At 40.0% G+C, this 14,486-nt stretch overlaps 1 protein-coding gene across 1 annotated transcript in view; it reads left to right on the top strand.

The window, feature by feature from the left end:
• pcca (propionyl-CoA carboxylase subunit alpha) overlaps nucleotides 1-14,486 on the top strand; it is a 57,732-nt gene that overhangs the window by 38,775 nt on the left and 4,471 nt on the right. Inside the window, exons 16-18 of the mRNA XM_019881477.1 lie at nucleotides 11,875-11,950; nucleotides 12,032-12,245; nucleotides 13,408-13,510. Of these exons, the coding sequence (XP_019737036.1) occupies nucleotides 11,875-11,950; nucleotides 12,032-12,245; nucleotides 13,408-13,510 (393 nt within the window). The remainder of the gene's footprint in view (nucleotides 1-11,874; nucleotides 11,951-12,031; nucleotides 12,246-13,407; nucleotides 13,511-14,486) is intronic.

The raw sequence follows: 14,486 nt of genomic DNA on the forward strand, positions 1-14,486 counted from the left end.
TTTAGGGATTGTTTTGCTTTGTCAGCACAAACAGCATCCTGTCTTCAAACAGTGAATAGTTGGGGTTAAAGTCTCATTTTCTGCTGATTGGACACTTCACAGGGGCTTTCAAAGTGTTCTCAATGAGTACTTTAATGTTCGACAGAAATACATGTTCTTATTCTGCAACTTTGACTCTTGTAGTACTTTCCTGGACTCTGAGACAAGACGAGCGATGGGTGAGCAAGCAGTTCAGCTTGCAAAGGCAGTGCAGTACTCTTCTGCTGGTACAGTCGAGTTCCTAGTCGATTCTTCGAAGAACTTCTACTTCTTGGAGATGAACACACGGTTGCAGGTCCGTGGCATATGGGTGTCGAAATTCATTCATGTGCATTCCGTTTGTTTTTATTCGACATGTTTTGTTTTGAAATCGAACTGAATCCGCACATTTTAAGACACAAGAGAAGAAGCAGTCTGGGAGCAGACTAGTATCTCTCCAACAATGAGTTGCCTTTTCCCCCGCTAATTTCTTTGTCCTCAGAGGGACTTGAACAGGAACCGTCTGGTTCGAAAGCTCAAAAGTTTTTACACATAAGCTGCTACCGCCACCAAATCTCTAAATGGTCTTGGCCGCATTTCTGCAGCTCAGAGAATTGGTAATCTGATAGCAGAGGCCATCTTTACGAAGATTTTCAATTCACATAATGATGTCCTCATATTTGTTGCCAGCGGTTTCGGGATTTATAACTGTGCTGAGTTATCTTGAAGGGATTGTACTGTAAATTCTCGGTGTCATAAGCCATGCACAGCGACTGCTGTACATGGCAGCAAAGTGTCATTTTTTTTTCAGTGTTCTCCAATGAAAAACATACAATGAAATGTTTACAAAAAATGTGAGGGGTATGTCGCACTCACTTTTATAATTGGGATGATGTTGGGATCAGCAGCATTTTTCATGAAACAAGGCAAAAGTTACGGAATCTGTTGCAATACTTTGGGAGCAGCAATTCCTTTATTTTTGCTGTAACCCAAACATATTTGGGCTTGTTAACAGTAATATGAGAAAGGAGATCAGCAGTTTGATCTTTTTCTTGCAGGTATTTACGATACATCTGGATCAGGGACACATGACAATAATGACATGAGTTAGATGTTATGGGTATGCTCACAAAAACACCAACACTCTTGGCTTTATTATGTCTTCATCACCTTTTTATTGTTGTTCTTTTTATTGTTAAAAACCGGCACTGAAACCTTTCTCAGTTTTTCGTAGTCTGGAATGGCCTCAGTTTCTATTTCACGCTCTACGATCCTAGTTACCATACTTTCCGCACCATAAAACACACCTAAAAGCATTCAATTTTGTCAAAAGCCATCAGTGCGCCATTCTGATTTCTTGGATGAAGTATTGTAAATGTTCTGAAAAGTGCTTTGTTACAGCTGCAGCAGTTGTGAAGGCTCTATACAAAAAAAGCAGTATTATGTTGCATTCCCTTTAGTGGAGCTCCATCTCGTGGATGCATAACACAAACGCAGCCACTGTTGTAGCTTCAATTCATTCTATGCACCTTATAATGCGGTACGGCCAATATATGAAAACCGTTTCAAAATAGGCCATTCATTGAAGGTGCGCCTTATACTACAACGTGCCTTATAGTGCAGAAAATACAGTAGTTTAACCACTCTTGTCTTAACTTTGGTCTCTAGGTTGAACATCCCATAACAGAGTGTATTACCGGTCTTGACCTGGTTGAGCAGATGATCCGAGTGGCCAAGGGTTACCAACTGCAGCACAAACAGGAAGATATCCCAATAAATGGTTGGGCCTTTGAGAGCCGCGTCTATGCTGAGGTTTGAATTGCTCATCTCTCTCCACATGGTTGCATTTATCGCAAACTTATCTGAATTATCCTTCATGAAAACACTTCAAACTGTATTTTAAAAAAAGTAAGTTAAGTGTCAACATCATCAGTTAAACAACAACCTGTCACTTTGAGCCTTTAATGACAGTTGGCAGCCCCCTCTAAACTGAAGGAGGAAAAAAAGTATTTCGTTTATTTGAAAACAAGTTGTAGTTTGCAAAGAGAGTTAAAAAAAAAGCTCACTTCAAATTGAATTGAAACAACGTTTAGTCTGATCCAGCGTGCCGATGTTTAAAATTGACCAGTCATATTCAAACATTATGTTAAATAGTACAGAGCGGCCCATTGTGGATTCTTTTTTTTTCTGCTGACATTTCAGCTTGCTTCAAAAGCTAAAATAAAGATCTAATTGTTGACAGCAGCTAGCAAAATATAAACTGAGGTATCCAAGTATATATACATACCATTCAAAGTTCAGACAGTTTAAATCTTGAAGACACGGGTGTCAAACTCAAGGCTTTTTGGCATACCTATCAAAGACAAGGCCCGGGGGCCAGATACGGCCCGCCACGTCCTTTTTTGTGGCCCGCGAGAGCAGGTCATCTGTGTCAGCTTCCATGATCCTTGCTTAAATCTGTAGCGAAATCTCAAATAGTCATACGTAATAAATAATGGTGGCATTTTGCAAAAATTTTGTGACCCTGTTTACACTTAATTGAACAAATACTTGACTGACTTCAAAACTGGTGAGCCATCATTTTTTGTGTACAAGTAATAACAAAGAACAAAAAGTATATAAATAAATATAAATTATAATATAAAATATAATAAGGACGTGCATCAACTTCCCACTTTGAAACATATTGGGGTGAGCGCTACGCATCCAAGCTTCTGGCTTGCGCTCATCCTGACTAGCGGTATGCTTTGGCACAATGTGAAAGTTGATAACTCATTTGAATGTAAATATCACTGATGCAAGAGCAACAACAAATGCCACTGGTGTTTTTATAACATTTGAATGTAATGCACGCAATCAGGTCCATGACTCTGGGTGGGTTTGTCATTTTGAAGCATCTGTTTCTCATATTACTGTTCTTCACATGTAAATGAACCTGAAGTTGCACTTCATCTTTGCATTTGTTCTTTTAGGACCCTTACAAGTCATTTGGTCTCCCTTCCATTGGAAGGTTGTCCCAATACCAAGAGCCAACTGATCTCAACAATGTAGGTAGTGTGCTTCCGAAAATGCTTCCAATGTCTCTATACGACCTCAACGAGACTTTACATCTTTACTCGGATAAACGTTTTCACATTTTGGGCTAAATCAATTTGTTACTGACAGGTCCGGGTGGACAGTGGCATCGAGGAAGGAAGTGACATCAGCATCTATTATGATCCTATGATTTCTAAGGTTAGTCAATCATTATACAAACCTCGGTTGTCGTCCATAATCCGTTCCAGAAGGCTGTTCGAAAACTGAATTGTTCGATAACCGAAACCATGCTCTTTTTAAAAAAAAAAAAAATGTTTATTGAACACGTCTGCTCACAATGGAAAGCGACACGAGGAAGCATCACTTCCTCGTCTACCCGAGGAAGCTTCACTTCCTCGTGTAAGGAAGGCAAGAGCAGTCAAATGGTGCATTTAAGTGCGCTCAGTTTGTTCGAGAACTGAATTTCGGTCGTAATCCGAGGCATAAAAAATTGAAATTTTTGGTCGAAAACCGATTTGGTAGAGAACAGAGACATTCGAAAACCAAGGTTTGACTGTATATTAGAACGATTTTTTTTTTTTTCTTTTAACACAAATGTTTGTGAAAAGGTATTGGGGCTGGACAATGATGGGAAAACAATCATGATTATTTGAAATGAGATTGAAATCACGATTGTTAAAATGATTATACCGTATTGGCCCGAATATAAGACGGTCCTGATTATAAGACAACCCCATCTTTTTCAAGACTCAAGTTTGAAAAAAGACTTTTTGAACAACAAATTAATTTTTGTACAGAAAATAATTACAGTGCATCTGAAACAAATGATTATAACAATATATTTGAGAGAAAAAGCATGTTATTTTGCCTCATTCAAATCTGAAGTGCAATCACATTCGTAAATGAATGGCTTCTGGTTTTTGAAATGTAAATTACATCATAACTTCTCCTCAGGTGCCGGTTAACCTGGCCGATCTTCGACCCACTTTTCTCCAGATTGTCACTACGTTTCTCCATTTTCTGTTATCTCTTCTATTATTTTCTTCTCTTTTCCTTCTTACCGCTATTTTTTATTTTTCTTCTTCGCGCTACAGCTATTTTTATTTTTATCCTTCGTGGCAGGGGTTCACTTTGACCTGTGGAGTCAAGTTCAGCATTCGCTTCGATGATATCTGGCGCCATCTAGCGTCGTGAATGGGTATAATGTCTAGACCTAGAATATAAAACGACCCCCACATTTCAATGCAAAAAACACCGTCTTATATTCGGGCCAATACAGTAGTATTGATTTCAAAACATTTATTCAACTATTAAAACTCAACTACTCAAATATCGTGGATCATCGTAGCCTCCTGTTGATACATCTCTGCACGTTATTTTTGAACACAAAATACACAAAAAAGCCTGCACGGATGGGAAGAATGACTGACCTTGTGGAGATAGGCTTATCAATGTTCTCAGTGTACATTTGCAAGGAATTTAGAGATTTCTTCATTTATGGTCTATAATATCATCAAAAGGTTGAGAGAATCTGGAGAAATCACTGCATGTAAGCAGCAAGGCCAAAATCCAACATTGAATGCCTGTGACCTTCGAGCCCTCAGGCGGCAGTGCATCAAAAACTGATATCAACCTGGAAAGGACATCACCACATGGGCTCAGGAAGACTTGAGAAAACCAATGTCAATGAATACAGTTTGGCACTACATCAGTATGAGTGCAACTTAAATCTATGTGAAGCAAAGACGGTTATCTACAACACCCAGAAACGTGGCTGGCTTCTCTCAGCCTAAGCTCATCTAAGATGGTCTGATGCAAAGTGGAAAAGTGTTTTCTGTGGTCTGACGAGTCCGCATTTCAAATTGTTTTTGAAAATTTGTCACGTCCTCTTGGCCAAAGAAGAAAAGAACCAACCAGATTGTTATGGACGCAAAGTTTCAATGTTTTTATCTGTGATGGTATGGGGCTGTGTTGGTGCCAATGGCATGGGTAACTCATTCATCTGTGTGAAGGCACCATTAATGCTGAAAGGTACATACAGATTTTGGAAAAACATGATGCCATCCAAACGTGTTTTTCATAGACGCCCCTGATTTCATCAAGACAACGGCAAACCACATTCTGCTCGTGTTACAAGCGTGGCTTTGTTTTAAAAGAGTGCGGGTATTAGAGTGGCCTGCCTGCAGTCCAGACCTGTCTCCCATTGAAAATGTGTGGCACATTGTCAAGTGACAATGGAGACCCCGGACTGTTGCACAGCTGAAGCTGTACATCAAGCAAGAATGGGAAAGAGTTCCACCAACAAAGCGTCAACAATTCGTGTCCTCAGTTCCCAATGTTAATTGAATCTTGTTGGAAAAAAAAAAAAAAACGAGATGTAACACAGTTGTAGACCTGTCCCAGCTGTTTTGCAATGCCTTGCAGCCATAAAATGTTAAGTTAATGATTATTTGCTAAAAACAATAATAATATTAACAATAAATATTGGTTGAACATGATTTACAAATCATTGTATTCTGTTTTTTATATTTAACCCAATGTCCCAACTTCATTGGAATTGGGTTTGTATGTTCTTTTCACGAGTTTTGGGAGTTACCAGACTCACCTGGGATCTCGAGGATAGTATTTGTGTCATGTCGTGTGGAAAAGTGTGTTGGCACTACAAAAAAAAGGTCCTTGGATCTTTGTATCCTTGAATTTTGAGGAAAGGAAAATGCCTTGAATCCAATGAACTACAGTAATTCACGGACTATGAAATGCACCTGATTAAAAACTGTGAGAGACAAATTTAGCCATAAAAATTAACCCCAAATTAAATCCATTTGCCACTTTGGGCCAGTCTCCTCAGATCTCCATGTTATTAAATAGGGTATTATTATATATTATAAATACCATGAGACTTTTTTTTAACCCTTTGATGCATAACATATGCACCCCCTTCTAATGCACAACATGGGTCCAAAATGACCCTGGTTGTTATTTCATGCTGGCTGAGTATTTTTTTTTGTTCTATCTTTTGAAATCAATTTATTTTATCATTGGATATTTCAAGTGTTGTTTAGATACCTTGTTTTTGATTACCACTGATCATTATTTCCATTCTTCCTTTCATACTTTATGAACAAAAATAGTTTTTATATGATTACATTAAGTTTACACACATGGGTCAAAAGTGACGCATTCATCCAAGTGTGACTAAATGACTTAAAACTGTAATAATTTGCTTCAAGTCATTACTTTAGCAGTGAAGGAGGCCAAACACGTGTCTTTAACCATGTGCTGCAGTCGATGTAAATAAGTTTATATAACGCAACATACAATTTTACAAAAATTGTAAAAGTATTATTCCTGAATATTTATTTTACTTTATTTTACTTTCAACCACTGAACATGTCGACATGTTCAGTGGCATCAGTGCTATACATACACATATAGTTCTTATTTTTTTCTTTGTATTTTTGCCCTCTATGGACAATAAAAGCGGTATTGTGCTATGACCAAAACATAAATATAAATCTATATAAATAAAACATGAATTGGAATATTTCATATCACACAATTTTTATGCTTTGTCTTTGATTTAAAGATGACAATACGCAAAAATCTACATAAATTGTAGAAATTGTAACACATGGGGTATTTGCAATGTTTTTATTTGTCATTTTGTTACACAGCTTTGAGAACAGAGCACACAGCTATTGAGTTGAGCTAAATCAGTACTTTTACAACTGTAAACGGGTTGCATCGCATTGTATTCGATTCTGCCCTCAAAGAAATCAAATTTTAAAAAGTCAATTTTACGTTGTGCTAAAACTTACTTTCTCTATTGTCCTGTATATTCACCTATCTGTCTGATTCCACTGCATAATTGTTGTGTGACATTCTCTCCTAAATTTCTTTGAACCTCCTGTCTTGGCTGTCTCCCTGTCAAGACAGTTCCTTCTATTCCATAAGGTAACCTTGCGTCACACATCCAGAAGATTTTCATCCCATATTTTGCAGGTTTGCTGGGCATGCACCTGGCCCTGCAATGAGGGTCACACCGACAAAGGCCATGAATTCTTTGTCAGTGTTTTGGTTCTTTGTCCCTCTAAGTTGGTGCATTTTCGAACCTCCTCAATGATGTTGTCACTCATAAAGATCCAGGCATCTTTTGGTGAAACAGCTGATGTTCCAAGAGGAGGTCCAGACAACTCCTCAGGATGTTTGTGGCTTCTTGTTCTGCCATGAGTGGAGGGATTCTCATTCCAGTAAGATTCATTTTTACTCAGTCTATTGGACTGAGTCTGAGTTTCATCTCCAGAAGATTGATTAGAGGAATCTTCTGTGTCATGAGAGGAGTCTTCTGCATGCAGGAAAGCTGGATTTCCAGACACACCCACAATTCTGGCTTGACTCTGTAGCAAATATTCTGGGTTCATCATCATCAGAAATTTCAGACTCTGAATCAGAAAAAAAATATGGTCTCCTCATCTTCCTTATCTAGTTCTTGCTGCAGCATCTGTGAATATGCTATAAATGTAAATCTGTGAACAGCAATACTCTAGATCAGGGGTCTCAATCATGCGGCCCGCGGGCCAACTGCGGCCCCCGGGACGATAATTTGCGGCCCCCGTCTTAATATGAAAGATTAATATTAGTGCGGCCCGCAAGATTGATATGAATGACTCTTGTGTGTGGAGCTGAACGAACCAGTCACGGTGAGGTATTGACCCTATTCCGCCCCGCCCATTTTAACGGACTTTCTTTTTTCTTTTTTTACCTGTTTATGTTAATTGGACGCTACTTCGCGGATTTTCGTTTATCGCGGGTGGTTTTGGTCCCCATTAACCGCGATAAACGAGGGATTACTGTACTTCTAATAATGTCTGGTCCGCAGACCCAATGTACAAATGTAGCATATGTAGCTAAAAGTTGCTCGCTCGCGACGCATCAGGGCGAATACACTGACAGCTGACAGCTTCAAGCCGTACATCTGCTCGTTTCACTTTGTGGAGGTAAAACCAACACCACTATACCCGAGTGGTGAGAAATGAGGAGTGTTTACATTTCACTACAATGCTACCCAGATCTCTCTGCCATGTATACGCCTTTCTTGGATAACGATCGGAAAGCGAAAGTGCGCATGCGACACAGCCCCGCACAAGTGAAAGTCAAAGTTAAATCCGAGACTGACTCCGAGTGGAATCACACATTACAGAGCCCCAAAGATGCCGTTTTCAAAGCCTGCAGTGAAGAGAAAGGTCGGTGATGAGCACAGACAATTTCAGGAGAAGTGGGGAGTGCAATATTTCTTTGTTGAGCACAGGGGCACCCCAACGTGTCTTATTTGCACTGAAAAAGTTGCGGTGCACAAGGAATACAATTTGAAACGTCATTATACAACTAGACATGCTGAGGAGTACGAAAAATACCAGGGAGATGAGAGAGCCAACCAGGTTGCCAGTCTTAAAACACGTCTACTGAGGCAACAAGATTTCTTTAAGAAAGCAACCAAAGAAAATAATGCAGCAGTCGAAGCTAGCTACGTCGTTAGCGAGATGATTGCTAAAGCAGGAAAGCCATTCACAGAAGGTGAATTTGTCAAAAACTGCATATTACAGGCTGCACATATTGTCTGTCCAGAAAAGAAAGGTCAGTTTAACAACATCAGCCTTTCTGCCAACACCGTGGCACAGCGCATTTCTGACCTGTCAAGTGACATTTATGATCAACTGTGTGAGAAAGCAAAATGTTTCAGTGTATATTCAGTGGCTCTTGATGAGACCACAGATATCACAGACACTGCCCAGCTCGCAATATATGTCCGTGGTGTGAATGACATTTTTGAAGTGATGGAGGAGTTGCTCACAGTAATTCCAATGCATGGCCAGACCACTGCTCAGGAAATATTTCACCAGCTGTGTGATGCCATTGAGAATGCTGGTTTGCCATGGAAGAGCTTTGCTGGAATAACAACTGATGGAGCCCCATCAATGACAGGGAGGAAGAATGGACTGGTTGCACTTGTTCAAAAAAAACTGGAAGAGGAGGGTGTGGAGGAGGCCATAGCTCTGCACTGCATTATCCATCAGCAGGCCCTTTGCAGCAAATGCCTGAAGTTTGACAATGTGATGTCTGTTGTTGTGAAATGCATCAACCAAATCAGATCCAGGGGCTTAAAGCACAGAAGGTTCCGTGATTTTTTTAGAGGAAATCAAATCAGAATATGAGGATGTGCTCTACTTCACCGAGGTACGTTGGCTCAGCAGGGGAAATGTATTGAAGAGATTTTTTGAGTTGAGAGCAGAAGTAAAAGACTTCATGGAGAAGGACGGGGTGGCTGTTCCTGTGCTAAGTGATCCCAAATGGCTCATGGACTTAGCTTTTCTTGTTGATATCACACATGAGCTGAATGTTTTGAACAAGAAGCTACAAGGCCAGGGGCAACTTGTCAGTGCTGCCTATGACAATGTGAGAGCATTCTGCACAAAACTTGTGGAAAGCCCAGCTCTCTCAGACAAACCTTTGCCATTTCCCAGCATGCAAGGCTCTCTTGGATGTAGGCATACCATTCAGTGGTGAGAAGTATGTTGAGGCCATTTTGAAGCTACAGGAGGAATTTGATCACAGGTTTGCAGACTTCAAGACGCACAGAGCCACATTCCAAATTTTTTCGGACCCCTTCTCCTTTGATGTGCAAGATGCCCCTCCTGTGCTTCAAATGGAGCTCATTGACCTGCAGTGCAACTCTGCACTCAAAGCCAAGTTCAGGGAGGTGAGTGGAGAAGCAGACAAGCTTGGACAATTTTTGAGAGAGTTGACCCCCAGCTTCCCTGAACTTTCCAAAATGTTCAAGCGGACCATGTGCCTTTTTGGGAGTACATACTTGTGTGAGAAGCTCTTCTCCACTTTGAACTTCAATAAGTCCAAGTACAGGTCCAGACTTACGGATGAGCATCTTCAAGCCCTGCTGAGGGTCTCCACTGCTTCCTCCCTCAAGCCTAATGTGGCTTGGCTATGTGAGATGGACACATCCCTGGTCTCGAGTAGCAAGAAGTAGGCCAGAAAAGCCATGTTCAGAACAGTTCATGTTTAATGTTTCATTCATGTTCATAAAGTTAAAAATTAAAGAACTGTCAAATCAGACATTCATTTTTAAATTATTTTATTTAATTCATTATTTGTGTTAAAAATAAAGATATTTGAGGACATTGGAATGATTTATCAGCGCTTTTCTTGTGGACATCCTGATGCGGCCCAGCCTCACCCAGACTCTGCCTCCAGTGGCCCCCAGGTAAATTGAGTTTGAGACCCCTGCTCTAGATAAAGAAAAACAAAAGCATTACAATGTTTTCTGATCCACATCAATATGCACACACATACATACAGATTTATTTTGGTGATTTAGCTAACCCCCAATGAAAAAAAATATGCCAGCATCCCCCACCACTACTAGCAAACACCACTATAGCGAGAGAGCTAGCTAATCATAATTACCTGTAACTTTCTAACAAAGAATCTACTCACTCAAAGTAGACTAAACTGAATCAAATATTATGTGCCATTCACGAATGTCATCAAATATCTTTTGAGGCAACGTTAGAGAAATTGAAAAACAATACTTACATGAATTAGAGATGGGCAAAGAGGCTTGTGCAGAGCTGTGAAATGTCTTTTCTCTCCAAAGGCAATAGCGAGTAAATCAATGTGGGTCTTTCTGGCCCATGTGTGTCAACTTGAGGTAGAAATACAAAAGCTGTGCTTGTTCATACCATAAGAAAGGAAAAGTGGAAATAATGATCAGTGGTAATCAAAAACAAAACTTTTGCTGCATATTTGGAAGAGTAAATTATAATTATATCATTAAAACACTCAGCAATGCATGGAATAACATGAAAATTAATATGGGTCATTTTAGACCCATGTTGTGCATTAGAAGGGTAGTGATATAAAAATGTTATTTATTCAAAAAGTAAGAAAGAGAAAAAAACAATTGTGTCTGATGGTCAAAAACAAGTTAATTGAGGAATACCTTGAATGCTGAATGATGAAATTAATTTACTGCGACGATATCGAAAATAAAAACTCAGCCGGGTCACTTTTGACCCATGTTATGCATCAAACAATGCCTCCCGAAGCATTGTTGTCACACCATGCAAATTCACAGATGAGCTTAGACCGGGTCGCAATGAAATAACAAAATAACTATTTGCACCTGTTCAAAAATCTTGTGACATTTGGCCAACACACTACTTTCAAAGCCACTGTCACCGAAAGGAAACAAACAGTGACTGTTCTTTGCAGACTGCGGGCTATGCATGCAGGTGTTCGAATGGAAGTAGTCCCCACGGCTGCATTCATGTTCAAGTCCTATCAATGCAAAGTGCCATTAGCTTCTCCATTGCCTATTTATTTGCAGCATCCACAAAATGGTCAGCGCATGTTTCACGCAAATGACTGCAGAGTCCATTCTTTGTCAATAAAATGCGGTGTCACCCCCAAGTAGTTATAATTGTTCATCGAAGTCCACTGATTACCTCTGATGGCGATATTTGCATTTTTTTTTTTTTTTGTTTTTCCGCCGAGCCCTCTTGTCCTCATACAAAGCGTGTGTTCTTGATACTACAGTTCAGGGCAGTCTCACAACTTCCGGAACCGTGCCGTCCTGCTTATTACCGGTAATAGTTTTTGTTTGATTGTCATGTTTAAAAGATTGAGGGAAGCCTAAATCAAAATCACAATTTCAGTTTTTATCCAGCCCTAGATGGTATGGTTACAATGACAAGTAAATTATGAAAAGCAAGCACGGCTCTGATTTAATCTGGTATCTCTTTGCAGTTGATAACCTATGGTGCTACGAGAGCAGAAGCCCTTACCAAGATGGAAGATGCTCTGGATAACTACGTTATCAGAGGTATTATGATTTTGAGGATACAAACATCTTTTTCTTGTGAATATTTTTTGGGGTCATAACGATATGTGGTTTTGACTCCAGGTGTAACCCACAACATTCCACTCCTGAGAGAAATAATCACCCATCCACGCTTTATTTCCGGCGACATTAGCACTAACTTCCTTCCAGAGGTTTACCCTGATGGCTTTAAAGGTCACCAGCTGCAGGTGGGACAACAGCGAGAACTGGTAGCCTCTGCAGCAGCACTTTACATCACAGCCCAGCTCACTTTCCAGAATGTACGAGGTAATTTAAGGTGAGAATCCCCGTACATTACGGCAGGCAATATTTCCTTTCATCCTTGCTATCAAATTTATACCTCGGCAGGAAAAACCGAAGAGGTTTGATCGATTCACAGTCGTCTAAAAATATTGCCCATGTGTTTCAGAGCTCGGTTTGGACAATGTTGTCTATGAATGAAAGCCTTCTGTAAAGTCTTCGTGTTCACATTTCTCAACTAAGATTGCAAATGCATTGAAAAGTTTCTTGAGACTTTCGTTTGGGGATGAGTGAGAATGCAATTTTAAGGAGGCCGTTTGGTTGATGCAGTTGTAAGAAACGGGTTCTGCACAAATTGGTCATAAAAAGATTGATGACATGATTGCTTATATATTATGGCTGGTGTCTTTGGACAAATATGAAATGCGCATAGTCAAACCTCGATTTTCAAACGTCTGTTCTCGACCAATTCGGTTTTCGACCAAAAAAATTCGAGTTTTTGATGCCTCGGATGACGAATAAATTTCGGTTCTCGAACAAACTGAGCGCACTTGAATGCACCATTTGACTCCTCTCGCTTCCTCGTTTTGCTTTCCGTTGTGAGCAGACGTGTTCATGAAACATTTTTATTTTAAAAAGAGCGTGGTTTCGGTTTTCGAACAATTTCGGTTTTCGAACAGCTTTCTGGAACGGATTATGGACGAAAACCGAGGTTTGACTGTACTTCATATCAGTTACTAATACAAGTATACGATGCATGGAAACACGAACAAAGCTTAAATGGACAATTGTCATCTTTGGTGGCTCTGTGATGAAATCATGTTTTGGGGAAAAAAAGCATTATATGTTAAGTTCCCATTCATTAGAAATGTTTCAAAGTGAGTGAGCAAATCACCTGCCATCAAAACCTTTGGTGAAAAGTTATTTAATTGAGTGGTTGCACATCGATAGAAGTTCCAGTGTTTGCAGAAAGTCTTTGTTGTGAGACGAGTTTTCCGAATACGGCTCTGTGAAATGAAACGTTAGCAAGGCTTGGTTTTCAATAAAAGTAATTCAAGACTGACAAGACACATACATGTGTTGACTGCAGTGAGTCGTTATGAACTAGCCAATGCCATTCAAGACAGTTTTAGTCAGTATGAGAAAGAAGCAGCTTGCGTTCCGCAAATGACAATTTTTGTTGTGTGTTTTCTTTGTAGGGTACCCTCAATACCCGTGGAGAGTAGTTGCTGGCGGCTAAGTGCACAGCTGGGAGAGCAATGGCACGACGTGGAAGTGAATAAATCCGGACCCATTTATACGGTGAGTAAAGTTTGTTTCTGCTGAATTTATCAACATTTCAGCCACACAACGTATTTCATAAAAAGGCTGTTAATTCAAAAATTACAGTGTGTTAGGGAAACTATTTAGGGGTCATTCCATGCCAATTCACTCCCCGAAAAACTCAGAAAAAATGTAACCAAGTGATGTGATGGCACCACACGACATCTCAAATTTTAGGTCAGTCGGGGCAGGTGTTTTGGAGGTGTGGCCCACCGACCTATTAGTTCGGCAAAAAGGCCGCCTTCCTTTGAGCCCTTACATCTCAGTAACTACTGGGTCAATCCTCACATATTTGAACATAAACAGTGGAGCAACACGATGAAAACAGACAATACCACAATAATCATACGCAGGGCTTGGAGCACCACGTCTCTTTTGGATTACTTTAATACAGCAGAGATGAAAGTCCTCCGGATTTTCCCGGAATTCCGGGTTTTTCAAATTTTTATGAAAATTTCTCCGGAGAATTGAGGAAAATAAAATTAATCCGGATATTAGTTGACAACATTGGACGAAGACGCGTTTGAGTTCGTTGTATTGCTTTCACGAGCGTAGCCATATTGAGGCACTAACACTAGTAACAGTAAAGAGATTTTTGTTTGTGTAATAACGACAGAAGACATGATGGCGTTTGACTAATGGTTTAGTAGAACGAATGGCAACTCGCAACAACAGTAGCAAGCGTCATTTTGCCACTTGGGTTATACCATCTCAACTAGAATGTGGGGGATAGTCCCCAAACAATTTTCGTCTCTTTATAAACACACCTGCTAAACCCCAGTAGAACGAATAAAAGACGCCGTGGACAAGACAGTTGTCGTAAAAAAATATATTTGGCCAAAAAGGGAAAAACACAGATTGGCAGAAAATTGTGTCCGTATGACTTCGAGTGTCGTCTCGGCTAACTTAGCTTAGCTGTTGTCGTGTGTGACGTCATTTGCGTCGGCGCTGATTG

This window comes from Hippocampus comes, unplaced genomic scaffold (assembly GCF_001891065.2).
Source record: "Hippocampus comes isolate QL1 unplaced genomic scaffold, H_comes_QL1_v1.1 scaffold231, whole genome shotgun sequence".
Classification (NCBI taxonomy): domain Eukaryota; kingdom Metazoa; phylum Chordata; class Actinopteri; order Syngnathiformes; family Syngnathidae; genus Hippocampus; species Hippocampus comes.